Genomic DNA, 15,490 nt, shown 5'->3' on the forward strand with positions numbered 1-15,490 from the left:
TAGTGAAGACTGGCCACTTGCATGGACCGTACCTACCTTCCAAGAGTTTCTGCAAGCTGTTACGCATCACATGGATGTTTTCTATGCCAATAAATTTAAAGCGAATGTTATCATAGTTATCTTCATTCTCATAACCCTTCCCAGCAGCTCGGTTGGCCATGGCATTTAACTGTCAAATTCAAGGGAACAGAATAGGATAGAAAGGAAAGAGAGAAAATGACAACAAACAATACACAGAGATAAATGAGTCTGTTTTGTAAGTCTTTTTTTTTTTTTTTTAGAATCTCCCAGAAAATATACTGAACAAAGCTGTTATTCAGACATACTTCCCCACCTCCCAGACATTACTTCCAGCTGTTTCACTAAAATTATGCCAGTGTCTCCAGTCTATTAGTCATATGCAGAGACTCATTAAGACCCTGGATAGAATTTCTTAGGGTAGGTAGTATCAAAACCATGCCCAATTTCAGAATACCGCTGTCATCAAAACAGGTAAAGAGACATTGAGTCTGCCTTAACTGTGAAGCTACATAAAAAAATTCAGGCAGAAGCATACAAAAGTAAAACTAGGAAAGCCATTTTTACGAGTAACATACATACATGGTGGTATAGAAATAGTAAGAGAATTCCAAAGCTTTTCACAGACATACATGCACAGATGAAATAAAGCCACCTGAGGGAAACATAGAAATATTAAAGTTGAGCAGAAAGAATACAGCAACCAACCGGAACTGCAGAAAAGAAGTAGAAAAGAAGCCAGCTGCTCTACAATTATCCAAAACAGTTCAAAAGCTACCAGGAAACCTTTAGCAGTGACAAAAAAAACCAAAAAACAAAAGTAACAAAAAAAAGAGCATCTCAACCCCCCATATATTAATTTGGGAAGAGAAGTAATTTGCCTCCATAGAGAAGACAGAAGAAAGAGTCAGATATGGTATATACATCTTTAGAACAATTAAATAACCCTAGTGCTTCACTTCTACCATTCAGAGTAAGACATTGTGTTAGAAGGAGAAATGTGACCAATAATAAATTCTCCTTCTTTCACCAAATACTTTAGAACAAAACTGCCATCAATGATGGATTTCAGTGGAACATCTATGATACTGGAAGCTGTCTGTAGCAAAAGAACAAGCAGTGATTGCTATAAACATACATGTAATTACAGAATAGGTTTATCTGTAGGGAATGCCATACTACAAAAAGCCCAAAATGCACCTTGGAACAACAGGTGAAACTTTCCATTTTCCCAAAAAGACTTTTTTTCCCTTCATACCCCTGCCACAGTTTAACTAAATCTATAGCTTCTATAAAATAACTGCAATATTTGAACAGTGAAGCAGGTTCTCAGAAAGCTCAATTTTAAAATAATCAGAGCACTTTTAAACCTTCCTATTTAAATAATTGTGTACTAGGAAAATCTTTGTGTTCAAATTTGCTTATACCAACATTCCTAATCAATATGCTTACAAGACAGTAATTTGAATTGGCTTCTAAATTCAGTTCCTCAAGCTGACAGAGATTTCATTTTGCAAATGTTTCTTCAATATCCTTACCTAAACACCTCAGCAACGAAGTTCTAGCCCCAAATAGTGGCTATAGACCAGAAGAGCCGAATTGTATTAAACTCCAAGCTGCATGTCACGAGAACGTTAGTGCTGTTTTTACAAAGGCAAAAAAGTTGAGGAATTGCTTTTCTCAGTTGTTACCAGATTCCATGCAGCCCCACCTCTTCCCAGGTCTGCTGATAAAAGCATTTCAGCCTCAGGGAACTGAATCCTAAGGCTCCTTTCCAACTAAAGGCATTAACGACCTAGCTCTCTGCAGGAAAATGCTTCACTGTCCCAGCCAGCTGCAAGACTGCCAGTTGCTTCTTAACACAAACCTCAACCCAGAATACTCCAGGAGAGTGAGCATTCTTAACAGCACTTAACATTGCAGTTATATTATGCACAAGCATTTTGTCACATTAAGACACCAAACTAGGAGCCTGATACTGAATTCCTGATTCAGGACTGACACAATTTAAGCTAATGCAGTATAAGAAAGCATTAGCAGAGTCGTGGAAGAATGAACTGGGAACAGCATTACCAATTCAGATGCAAGCTTTAAAAGTAGCAACAAACCCCATGAAGATACCTTTGGCCTTGTGTCTACAACATACATGAAGGGGCTCCCAGGGTTGGCTTCTCTGATCGCCTGCAGCATTTGTTCATCCTCCAGACAGCGCGCGCTGAACCCCGAGAGAGGCTGGCTACAGCGACATATGGCAGCCTGCAACACACAACAGCTCACTGTTTCCGGCTTTCAGATTGTCTCTATTGCATTGCCCCAAGGAGCACTGGTTTGTTGATTTTAAGGGCCCTATTCTGTTTCACTGAAAAACTGCTACTTAAATGGACACACAGAAATACTAGTGGAGTGTTTCTCAAAGCTAGAAGTTTGGGAATTGTAAGAGAGTAGTGAGGCTAAGGAGCCCTGTTGCAAACTTCATTGCTATGTTCTCAAACCCACTATGCTCTGCCTGATGATCAGTATCCCAAGCGATAACATTTCTCATGTTTTCTACTTGGTTTCTATTGTCCAAACCATTCTCTTCCACAACTTTGCTTATCAGTTTTTACTGTTCCACACTCAGAACTTCACCGAGTATGCTTTAAGGAAATTTCAATAGCTGCCAGCACAACTCCATACAGTAGCCCAGGTCAAGACAGGCTTCCTCAGGAAAACAACAATTTGACTGTGACAGCATTTTCCTAACATCTGCATCTAAGACACTGCTGAGACAGCAAAGTTAAACATTTACATTCTGGTCTTCAGTGGAAAAAAAAAACCCTGAAACCTTCAATTATTCTGAGCCAGCAGGGATTCATTTCAGGGTGGTTCCTCCCCTTCAATACTAAGAAAATCTAGCTAACACGTACCCTGTTAAAACATTATTCAATATAGCTAAACAGTAGATTGCAAAAGCCTACATAACAAGGCATTGCTGAAAGCTGATTAAAAAAAAATTCAGACGGAAGCTTAGAAAGTTTGTGCTTTTTGCACAGGTCTGGATGCATCCCAAGTGTTTAACTAGCTTATTCTGTGGCTGTTAAGAGAAGCAGAGTTCTCAAACAAGAAGTTAATATGCTCTAATAATTATCTCATTCTTTCCTTTCGCTAAAAGGGTACTGGACAAGGAGGGGAACCTTTAACGCCCACAAAACCAGCAGACAATGAACAACTAACATTGTTTTCTTTATATAAGTAAGAAAGCACCGGAATCCGCCCTCTGCTTCTGAACCTTGAACTTCCGATCACCACAGCCTTATTAGCAGCTCGAGGCACCACTATTTCTGGAGGATATGTGTTGCAAACCTAAGTGAGAAGAAAGAAAGAAAGAAAATCCACATATTACTATTTAACAATTCCAAATTCATGAAATATTTCTCTTTAGCATACAATCCAGCATATATAAACAACAAACAGATTGTTTGCCATAGTGTATCTAACATAGTCCACATCTTAAGTTTCAAGCCATGAAGGTGCATTCAGAAAAAACAACACAGGAATAGGTGCAAAATAAAACAATGTGGAGAACGAAATATATCAGTTTTGCAATTGAACCTCAAAAAAATGGACTGCTCAAAACACAATATGTATTAAAAGTTATTTAAATCCATAAATCTTCTGAAAACCTCCAATTTGTCACAAAAAAAAAATAAACTAAGAGCAACTACATTTTTAAAGTTCCCTCTAAATTTTACTCAACTTGAAATGAGCTTACAGCACTCAGCTAGCATCCTCAGAGACAAGCTTTACCCTTTCTCCTCAGACCAGTCTTTTCAGCATGTACTTCACAGATAAGCTATTCTACAAGTCTGGCTTTACTTTAGGCTTGACTATTCTGAAACATCTGGAAACCCTGAGAAAATTATAAAGCACTGGCACTTGCAAGTTACACACTAGCAAGTAAAGCTTCAAAGCTATTAATGGGTTTAGGTGCCACATTCAGATGCCCTCATCAGCTAATGGAAAAAGCACCTCTCACATCATATCTGAATTCAGGCATTCAAAGGTACAGTCATTTAATATTACCAGTCATCTCTGACAGCACAGGCTTGTATTTCTTCAACCCAAAGTGTAACAGTAAAGAAAGCTACTGGGGGAAGGAAGTGGAGAGCCAAGAGAAGGGATCGAAGACTTAATATGTTGGTATGTTCCTCAGAGTAGTTTGCCTTTTAGACAGAGACGTCTGACTGTACACAACATCAGAAGAAATAAAAAGGGAAATAATATGAAGCAGGAGTTTTGAGTACGCCTGCTGAAAAAATGCTTTCATTTAATGTTGTTTAGATCCAGCCTGGCCTTACAGGGGAGAAAGAGGAGAAAACAACAGCAGCAGCCAGTTAGGACTAGAACGACCAAGAACCCGTATTTAGCAGAAGATTCAATCAAGCAAGAAAAAAAAAAAGTTTATTTTCCCTTAGTATTTTTTCCTTCCTCACCTAGCCACTTTCCACTCTGACACATTCCCCACTAAGCCAAACTGCTGCCATTTATTTCTCCTCTACCCATCTGTCACCAGCCTGGTGGGACAGGGTTTGGAAATACCAAGAGCAGCTAAGGGTACTTCAGGTTTCTTATAACAGATGGTTTGACATTTCTCCAGAAAAACAAGGATCTGGTACTTTGCCAGGGGGATCAAAACAAACCAAGGTGACTCTGCAGCTCTGTTCTCTTCTTCCATAGCATCACGATCTGCAACTTCACATCAAGATGCTGCTGCTTCGATTAAAACCAACTGAGCTCATTCCTTCCCAGAGGCATTACCTCTGCAGCTGTAGGACTGCTGTATGCCATTAATAACAAAGAAGAGATACTGCATTAAATGGCTACTTTGGGCAAGAATTACCTCATAGTCTTTATTAACATCCGTTATTTCCCAATAGTCATTTGGAATTCCCATACGCTGGTAATCGACTTTTAAATCAATCAGCTTCCACCCAATCTCCCGGTTCTCTTTAGACATTTTAGGATTATAAGAGAAAGCATAAAGTTCTTCGGATTTCACTGGGAAGACAGAAAAAAATAACTAGTGAAAGAGAGATACAAAGATATGGAGAAGTCAACACTCCTGGAAACAAAACCTGAGTACTACACAGAAGAGTACAGATATTTAAAATTTCTCAATCTCTCATTAACAAGATTTTCATTTGGGGTGATAGCAAGTGCCAACAATTCATATTGAAATCCTCAGGAATTTCCAATATTCCGTTCCCACGTGCAGGGGGATACACTCAAACATTTTGTTAGAATTAATTAAAACTTCAAAGTAGTAAGTTTTCCTGAATCAATTATTTCTTACTGAATTCACTGCAACAGGCATGTTAGATGAGATTTATATCTTAAGAACTAATCCATAAATGAAAACATATTAGAAGATATATTTTCTGCGAAGAGTTCATAAAACAGCTCTTGCACACCTGGAAGTTCATCGTTCAACAGTGAGTTCTGAGCCGCATGGAAAACTTGATAGATGTCTTGAATATTACTGTCAGCCCAACAAAAGCTTCAGGCTGTGTCTGACAAATGGTAATTTCTTCCTCCCTCCATCTCTACCATCCCAATTTCCTTCCCTCTCTTCATAAAATGCAAATCCAACCAATAACTCATTCAGCTGATTCCCAAGGCAGCAAGCGCTCCAGAGACAGAGTGAAACCTGTCAGAGTCTGATAAAGTAGCCAGGTTACCAGACAGGTAACCCATAGCTGTCAATCATACATGTGCAAATAATAAATAATCATATGCTCTGCCAAAAAAACATGAAGGAAGCATACATACAGAAATTTCAAAACAACAAAAGAGAACTGTTAAAATCCATAAATAGAACAAAAGAAAGAGCTACAGCATATTACCAAATAACCACAAGACAAAAGAAACTGATGTAATCCCCTGCAGTGACAGCTCCCACGCTTTGAGACTCTACATAAGTCTCTAATTTTCAAAACTGAAAGAACAGTGACAGATTTTAAACATAACACCAGCAACTTGCCAGATACAGCATTAGAATTAGAACTTCAGGACTAAGAAAACTCCAAAGCTTGGAGCACAAGGGAGATGCTGGGAACAGACAGAAGCCCCTACTATCAATCAGAAAAAAAAAAAAAACCCAAAAACATTTCTACTACAGTATTTCTATTCAAGTTCTATGTGATGGCCAGCATGAAGCAGACTGGTGCTATCAATTCCCTTCCCTTAGACTAGTGACATAATTACAATGTGCTATTACAAATGGCATCCTTGTAACAACGCTGAACTCCAAATACTGGTTCACTGAAAAAGCACCCCAAAACCAGAAGCTACCACAGACAGAAGCCAGGTAGGAAACTCTGTGGAATGCTGTCTTGCCAGAATAACAAGGGGCCTGAAGATTCATCCATGATGGACTAAAAAGCTGAAGCCAAAATAGACCACAAGCTTTTGAGGATGTTTTGCTCAGCCTCTTTAGGAGTGTATCCAAGTCAGGGCAGCCAGGGCGAAGCACAGGCTTTCACAACTGAAAAACAACAAACACTGAAGAGTAGCCTAAACATGCTATTGGGAAACAAATGAAAGATGCCAATGTTTAAAGTTTTATTTGTGGCATTCCAGAATTCTGTGAACATCTGGATAAACCAGAAAGGGCAGAACTACACATGGCCAACAGCTAAGTCACAGAAATGACTGACAATGGGCAGATGTGGGATATGACACTCGGCATGAGTGCTACAAGAAAAGGAACCTGAGATGCCACATACAGCCTCAGCTGGGCAAATGAACTTTGCACAGGTCTTCAGAAATTCCTCATGCAAGACCACCTCATCACCACTACCGCAAAAGATTTTGTTTAATTTGGAAGTACGTGCCCTGGTCTACTTATGGAGCCCACCCACACAGACTTTCTCTGGTGGTGGAAACTGATTTTGATTTCACATCCTCCCCCTCCTGTACTGACAGGGTGGAACCAACAGTCTGGCGGGCAAAGCTCTCTCTATTGCTCAGATGAGCCTTCCAGCTTAAAGCATTTCAACGATTTGCAAAACAGACTCCCGTCCTAAATACCTGGTTGTGAAAGTTTAAGCAATGAGGTATACACTTCGTGACAGTCACGTTCCTGCCCAATAACAAAGTGAGCCACATGGAAGTTCTTGCAGTGGATAAGGAGTGGATATCCAGCTGTGGTCAGGGGCAATTTTTCTACAGTTGCAATATGGTGATGCAGAATCTGAAAAACAGGAAATAAAGAACATTTTTCAGAATATCAAATGATAAGGCTGTGAGCAGTACAAGCAGATAGTAAGTTTTTGCAGTACTATCAGCTATTTATGCTTATTGTGTCTAGCTAGCAGCAGCAAATAAGTTTATTCATGGTATTTATCAAATAAGACTGTGCACCCAAATGCTAGGTAACTAAGAGCAAGACTAAGTTCCTGGAACGAACACTAATTCAGTAAGTGAACTCTGTGAAGTCACATTACCATTGTGTTCATTTCCTTCCAAAACACCCGTTTCTGTTGAGCATTTGGAAAGACTACTAAAACTTTGGAATTCACAAACCCGCTCATTTTGGATACGAGATATAATTTTTACACTTGTGTTTAAACAGACTCCAGGTACCACGACATACCCATATTTCTTTCCTGACTTCAGCAGAAGCATCTACATAGATAAGGTGGGTAGCTGTCAGGTATAACGTCCCATTTGCTGCCTTTCTATTTGTATAGCGATCTAGTAGTTTCACATTTTCAACCTGCAACATAAAAAGAGTATAAACATTAAATTTAACTTTGATAGAAGCAATATCTAAGCACCTGTTGAACTGCAATGATTTAACTTCTAATACAAGACTCGGGAAATAAGACAAAAAAATATAAGAATTAAAGTCTCCCCTGCAGCACTAACTCAGCATTACACTATAAATCGAAATTATTTCTCCAGTAATTCAAGTCAAAAGGTTAAGCAAACGGCCAACATTTAGCACCAGTGTAACAGGATTACTGGATTTGTAGCCAAGATGATCAGAGTTTGTACTGTGCAAGGCTGCAGAAATAATAATACAAAAAAATGTGAAAGAAAAGACCGTTCATATTCAGCATAATTAAAGTACTGCTCTGAAAGCCATCTTCTCCAGCCTGACTTCCAACTACTCGGCCACTATAAAAAAAGTAGTAGTTGTTAGTTCTTGTAACACACTTCCCAGGCATGTAAGCGCATTTCATAGACCACACTAAGCTAATGAGCAAAACCAGTTTTAAAAAACAACAGCCGAGACATAATAAAATATTAAACTATTTAAATTATTTGATTGATTTTCATCTGGCCTATTTGCTTCTTAATGAATGCAGATGGAACTTTTTCTTTCATCGTTAAGCAAAAATTATGGGAATAACCGGAAGGGCAATGAAAACAAACAGTTTAACGGTATATGATAGATTAGTTCAGGGTGTTGACTATGTAAGCTTCTTCACAGGGTCATTGGTCTGAGATAAATCATGGAAAATGACAGGCAGGTTCACCAGCGCACCTTACGCGATGTGGGGACAGAGCACCCCCAAACTAACATCCTAGAGAATAAAACAAAACAAAATACAGCAACCTTCACGGTACTTAAAAAAATAATAAACAGCTGCCTGAAGTAAACACAGTATTTTTTAGCTGTCATGAGCACAGCATTCCCAGAGCTCCCGTTTCACCTCACCCAACTGAAAAAGCACGCTGGGATTCACTTCGTCGGGCCGAGGGGGTCTCCGCACTTTGACACCCACCAAGTTTGCAGGACCCGCACCAGGGGCCCGCCTGACCAGCAGCCTCCGAGCCGCCACGGCGGCCGGTGGGAAGCGCCGCCGCACCGCGGCTCTGCGGGTCGGCCGGGCCCGCGGGAGCGGTGCGAGGACACGTACGCCTCGGGGGAAAGCACAGAGTGCTCCTTTCCTGACATTAACCACGGCTTCGCACAAACAAACAAACAAAGCCCCTGGGAAGACCCGGCCCTGACAGAAGCCGCGGCCGGGGCCCGCCGCCCCCGAGGGGCTTCGCCTCAGGTGCCCCGCGGGAAGGCCCCGGCCCGGCCGCGGCCACGCGCCGCAGGGGGCTGTCCACAGGCCGGCGGCCAGCTCCCGGGCGGCACAGCCTCTTACCTTCGGGGTGGTGATGTGCTCCATGGCGGCACCGCCCGCCTCCCCCGGCCTCACCTCAGCACGCCCGCGCGGGCCACCCCCCGCGCCGCCATTTGCACGGGGCTGCGCCCGGGCCCGCCGCAAATCTCGCGAGAGGCCGGCGGGGCGGCACCGCCGCCATCTTGGGTGAGGGCAGGGCGCTGCCGGGGCAGCCGCGCGGGGTCCCGGCGCGCTCGGGCTTGTCGCCCCGCTCCCCGCCCCGCTCTGCCCTGTTCCCCGGCGGCGGGTACGCGGAGCTCTCGGGGATCTCTCTGGAAAAAAAACACCTTTTCCCCTTCAGTGTATGCGGCCGTAAGCGCTGCCCTTGATGGGCAGCAGGCTAATCGCATTCCCCACTCACGAAAGGGGGTTGGGGGTGCATTTGACCACGTTAATAGCTCGTACAGTCGCGTGACAGAACTAGATTACTAGTAATAGTTTTTCCGTATATTTTGATTTCAAAGCATAATGCCGTCCCTCGTGGACACCCAAGCTTGATCCCGAAGAGCTGCTGTCATTACTATTCACCTGCTGCCGCCTCTGCAATGCCTGTCGCGGCCCTGCCCAGGCCCAGGCTCGGTGCCAGCCAGGCCCTGCGTGTGCTGAGGAACTCGCCTCAGGAGGGTGACCTTGTATCAAGCCCCAGAATGTACGGGGTTTAATTGTTACATGATAGGTGACGATAGTGTAACATGTCCGTCAAGTGTTTGTTACAGATGCCAGCGAGAAAAGGCACTCCAACACCTTATGGAGCCTATTAAAATAATGTTAGTTAGAGGCAAGGTGAGCAGGAAAATGGGGACGGCAGGGATGCTCTTACAGTCCCTCAGCGGGTGGGAAGCCCAAGGTGTAGGGGGCCGGACAGCCCCCCCACAGACGCTGTGGAAATCCTGTCCACCAGCACTGCGGTCCTTACACCTGTTGTAGGATGCTCCAGGACATAAGCGACTCCATTATTTTACTGCTTATATAAACCCACGCTGCTTCACTGCAAGGTGAGATGAGACACGCAGGTGGTGTAATTGCCGAAGCGGCACCTGCACACAGGCAGCTCCACCGCAATTATTGGGGGCAGCACTCATTAGGGATTTGCATTTGTGCTGCACATCAGTTCAAAGTCATTTTCTTGTCCCAGTAGCGTCTCCTGGGGTTTGCAGAGGGATGATGATAATTTAGAATGTTAATAATAAACTGGGTGGGGATCACTGAAGGAGACTACAGTGCTACACAACATGCCTGTATAATAGCATCACTTCTTCCTCCTCTTCCCAAAGCTACGTTCACACACAGAAGGCAAGAAATAAAAACTGAGGGAAGAAATAAGCACGTTGACATGAGTGGACAACATGGAGTAATAGATATATTTCTCAGCCAGACACCATCATCTTCCCAGCTTACTTCCAAAGTAATTATTACGCCACAGAGATCAGTTTCAAGCAGGAATCTCAAGGAATAAAGGGTGCCGACTTCTTCCACTGAGCTTTCCTGTAGAGCAAAGCACAGCGCAGAACTGAGTTTCTGAGGCTGGCAAATGGTCACAGTGGAGAAACATTGATTCAGCTTAATCTGTGAGAAATTTGAAAGCAAACGCAATTCTAGCCCACCTTTATTGTAGGTACGTTATAAAGGGGGGAGATGCTGTCCAACACTGAACTTGCTCCCTCTCATCTTCTACCAGAAATGTGCACTTACTGAATCTGAGGAGGTGAAGCAAAGGCAGGTGTCAAAAGAGAGCAACTAACAGAGAACTAGGCCACAGAGTTGAGCTTAGCAAATAAATTTTGAGTGTACTTGGGGAGCAGGGTGAAATCATAAAAAAGGATCTTAAAACCACACAGATCAATGATGAATAGGATTTAAAGACAGGCTATGTTGCCTGTCCACCAGCTCCTTTTGTTCTGTCTTGCTCTGCTTTCTTGTTTTCAAAGATGATATTTAGAAAAGTCAGTTTGATCAGACACTTTGCTAAGACAAGGTTGAGCTGTGTTTCATACAATTAATCAGCTGGAACCAGCTGGAATGCTTCAAAAAAATCAAAATCCACTGCGTTAGCTTTAAAAAAAATCCAAACTCCACTGCACGAGCTCCATCAGAGCATTCCCTCCAGAATAAGAACTAGCATGGCTGCTGTGGTAAACTGTAGGCAGAGCAGTGAAAGAAACAGCTGGATTTTCCAGGTACCAGAAAAGTACTTTTAAAATATGAGGTGGACTCATCAGTAACCCCTGCGTCTTACAAGAGTTGCTGTGTTCAACTGGAACAAGGAGGACGTGTCACTACAATGCAGCATGTTCCCTTGAAGGGCTGCAGCATCTCAGCTGAGCAAAATGAATTCCTGAAGGCCTCTCCTTTACAAAGTTTGTTGTAAGTATATCCATACAACTCACAGCAGCACCATTTGCTGCTGAAGTACCTCAGAATGTGTACTGAGCCAGGCAGAGCCCCACCAAGCATTAGTAGTACCCTGCTTCTGGCACTGGTGTGCTCTGCAGACACGTCCGAAGAGATCAGCCCTGCACCCGTTAGAAGAGTGGCTTCAGTGAATATTTTTCTTGGACAGAGTCTTTTGACTGTCCTTCACTGGATCACAAGGGGCACCCAGTGTGTTAAAACCCCATCTGATGGATAAAGAAAACTGACACAGAGCAGTAAGTGGCTTGTACAAGGCCGCCAAGACAATGTCACAGCCTTGATTGAACTTCTAAGTACAGCTCACAGCATCTTCAGACTACAGATTTTTTTTTCTGTCATTTTAAGTCACATTTGTTATAGAAATCCCCTTGTACTGCCAGAACTTGTAATTCTTTTGATCTTGCTCTGAGTTCCTTACATTGACATTGATTCTCCCATTCATATGAAGGCCACCATTGGACTTGATTTCAGTGGTACTACCCCCAGACATCAAATCGGTCTGGTTACTGATAGGCTTTCTACTGATAGAGGAGTGGCTCTCTAAAATTATTTTGCAATCTGGAGACGAGTTTGAAGATCTGCAGTTTGCAGGGAAAGGTAAGCTAAAATGTAGGTATGGTGTGTCCCACACCAAGCAATTCCTGTACTCTCATTTTTATTAGTCACTCATTTAAGGAAGTGTCATTTTCATTAGACACTCATTAGTCACACCATTTTGGAAGTGTTTAACAGGCAGCTGAAGTCTACCACAATCAATTCCTATCAACAAAACAGTGAAATCTTGCATAATGCTGATGAAAATTACATTTTGTCTGAGAAACATTTGAGAAAAAAGCCATTTATTGTGCCATTTTTCCTGAGGGAAGGATGGGAAGGGGCATTACTAGATACCCACAGCACTAAGCTCCTGGAGTAGGAGTGCCAAGGGGCGTTGAAAAGGAAGCCTCGTTTACAAGTGTTGTAAAAGAGAATAGTGCCAAAAATACATGGAGATGGTGGGTTTAGATACAATTCAATAACCAGTTCCAGTCACTATGCACGCAGTCATGCCCAGACGCTGGATTCTGTCACTTTGTAAGCAGACAGCTTAATGTATGTACATGGCCAAGTCCATTGCTGATGCACTGGTACTAAGGTCAGTTGAATGACACCAGGCATGAATTTGGCCTTCAGAGTTTGTTTTTCTCACTTTAATGATACTCAGGAAATAGCTGTCTCAAGAAATAGCCTTAGGGAGCACAGATTTTTGCCTATATTTTCAAATTTTGACTGTCGCAAATAGATTTTGAAGTATCTTCCCGGAGAAAAAAAATTTAAAAGTAGCTTAATTCAGGCAATATGAGGCTGCCGTGAAGCCTGAAAGTAGAACTAGGTATGGGCTCCTGCAGATTTGACTTTAACCCTTGGAACTGTCCTTATTCTAAAGGGCCCTTCGGCAGAAATTTTTTAAAGTGAGTTTAGATATCATGCGGTGGTGTCTGGGTCCTTACGTGATGAGTTCCAGCGTCATTATAATTACAGCCTCTGCTAAGAGACTCAGTAGTATGCAACTAATGAGTTTCCCCTGAAGGTTTGGAAGATACCACACAGAAAAAATCTATACCATTTCTTACACCTTCTGCTGACATCCCCTAGACAGGGATGATCTTAGTGCCATGCGTCTGGGTCAAGTCCAGTGGTTCTTAACACCCGGTTGCCGATGCCGTACTGCAGTTATGCCTTACACATCACAGAACATCAACAGATACACTTCACAAAACACAATTAGTTCATCCCTTGTACTACTGAAGGAGTTGCAGGACTAGCACAACATGTGCTGCCTCTGAGGTGATACCACTAAAGTAATTAAAAAATCCAGTCTAGCCCCTTCAAAAGGTTTTACACCACAGAAAAGGTTGTGTCTACAAGCAGGCACCAAGCAATCTGCATGCAAAGACCATCCCTCTCCTCTGCTAAATTCAGCACAATCAAGGGGAGCAACTCAGGTGTCCCTGGTATTTTTAGACTCCCCGGCTGTGTTGCTTTGCTTCAGACTAATAATCTGCTAGCCACACTGTGATGGGGCTGTGGGACAGCACCTCCAATCTGTTTAGAGTCAGAAGGGGTTTAGTGAGTTAAAGCATCACTTGCAGAGATGTAAAATCACTAGAGATGTAAGGTGAGGAAATGTTCAGTAGAGTGTTTTTGTTTGTTTTCCTTTGCAATTGCTGTGGCTAGATGTTTTTAATGGAAAGCAAATAAAATGTCATCATAACAACTGATGAAATCACCTGACACTTACGTTCATTTCCAGCAGAGTTTAGGAAGCTAACTGATGAACACAGTTTCATCCGGTTTGTTGCTCTTGGAACCAAACTGAATACTTGCATAACAAATAGTTCATACAGTGAAGTTTCTTCTCTTTTCTAGTGGATCGCTAGGAGCAGGTTGTGATGTTTCTCAGATGCATTATTTTTTTCAAAATTATTCTACAAGATTCTTCTTGTGTATTGCCTTGCAATTTGAGCTGCACTTGTTTTTTAATGGTCTTCCCATTAAGAGACTTTTTTTCTGCCCTCTGAATAGAAACATTCTCCCTGAACATCATAAGGCATGCACAAATAAAATTTACTTGCTGCCTGAACTTAGAGAAAACATCTATAAATCTGACTTTTACAAAAAGCCAGGTTACTGAGAACTCACTTGCGTGAACATTCATGGAATGGGACCGTGAGAGAAGGCTGAGCAAGGCCAAAGCAGATGTGTTTACAGTTTAAAACAAATCTCTGTAGATAATGTTTTGCAGTATGTGTCTATCTCTGTGAAGAATAAAGCCCCTCAGCCTTCAAACATCACAGATCCTGGACTTCCCTAAGGACACGGTGCTACCCTCCCTTGCCCTGCGGGGAAGTGGGAAAGTTGTTTCCTGGAACTTCTTTTTTTAACAGCTTCCATTGCACACTAGGCTCCCAGTTGGATTAAAGCTCTGCAAGAATGAATCAGTGACTGAGCTGGGAATTAGCTGTCTTCCCCTTGGCATCGCAGTAGGTTATCCAAGGGCTGAATTTGGCTGTCTTGCTACATCTGGAAACAGTTAGGGACACCGAGACCACTTATACAATAAAAAAAAAGAGATCCTCTTGAATTAGATCCAAAGCAGAGCAGGTACTTTGTAAGTACTCTTCCTCTAGTGTAAGACATGATCTAACAAAATCCAAGCGATCTAGTGTATTAAAATATGTATGGCAGAGACACTGACTAGAATATTCTTTGCAATACTGACACGTTGCAGGGTCTTAAACTCTTTGTTCCAGCACACAAAGCTCTGACCCAGTCAAGCCTGTTAGCAGTGGCAAATTTATTCCTAACTATTTTTCTTTGATGAAATTGAGTTGTTCTTTTTTTGAGACAGGACTCAACCCATAGTGACAAAGGGTGGATTATCTGCCTCTCAGCAAGCTATTGAAACCTATCAGAGTGAATTTGGATGTGGGTTAGGAAAGCTATTGAAAACTTGCCAAGAACTGTATAATGCAGGGAAGGAGAGCAGGGATGGTACTTAAATGTAGGATGATATTAGGATGTTACAGCGTCTGGAGAACTGAGATGGTGTTAGGCGAATGACAGAAAGGGATATAATTCAGGACTGGAGCCAAACTCAAGCTTTACTTGGCTGCAGACAGAATCTCCTCTGGGGTTTTCGCCTGCCATACTTAGAAAATTGGGGGGTTTTGCCATTTGTAATGAAGCTCAAATTTTAGTATCTATGCATGCACTATGTATGCAGTATCTTTTTAGTGAGAAAATTAGCTAGATCTCTTCCTGAGGCCCAGTTTTTATTCAAGGGTAAAAAGAGGGGGTTTTGGAGACGGCTTTGTTAGAGATCAAATGAAGGAGGGATGTCCCTAGGGCTTGCAGTA

General features: G+C 42.4%; 1 protein-coding gene across 2 annotated transcripts in view; it reads right to left on the minus strand.

Annotated features, from left to right (window-relative positions):
• Positions 1 to 14,773, minus strand: part of MTMR8 (myotubularin related protein 8) — a 28,608-nt gene extending 13,835 nt beyond the window's left edge. The window contains exons 1-7 of one of the 2 annotated variants that reach the window (XM_080366184.1): positions 9,162 to 14,773; positions 7,652 to 7,774; positions 7,087 to 7,249; positions 4,898 to 5,055; positions 3,232 to 3,360; positions 2,140 to 2,274; positions 37 to 169 (exon numbers count right to left, since the gene is read on the minus strand). In XM_080366184.1, the coding sequence (XP_080222310.1) occupies positions 37 to 169; positions 2,140 to 2,274; positions 3,232 to 3,360; positions 4,898 to 5,055; positions 7,087 to 7,249; positions 7,652 to 7,774; positions 9,162 to 9,185 (865 nt within the window). In that variant the 5' untranslated portion in view covers positions 9,186 to 14,773. Of the gene's footprint in view, positions 1 to 36; positions 170 to 2,139; positions 2,275 to 3,231; positions 3,361 to 4,897; positions 5,056 to 5,468; positions 5,715 to 7,086; positions 7,250 to 7,651; positions 7,775 to 9,161 lie in introns of those variants that run through there. The other variant, XM_080366185.1, reaches the window with a different exon arrangement.
• Positions 14,774 to 15,490: the final 717 nt, after the last annotated feature.

The sequence above is a fragment of the Falco punctatus genome (genome assembly GCF_963210335.1).
Source record: "Falco punctatus genome assembly, chromosome: 15".
In the NCBI taxonomy this organism is placed as follows: domain Eukaryota; kingdom Metazoa; phylum Chordata; class Aves; order Falconiformes; family Falconidae; genus Falco; species Falco punctatus.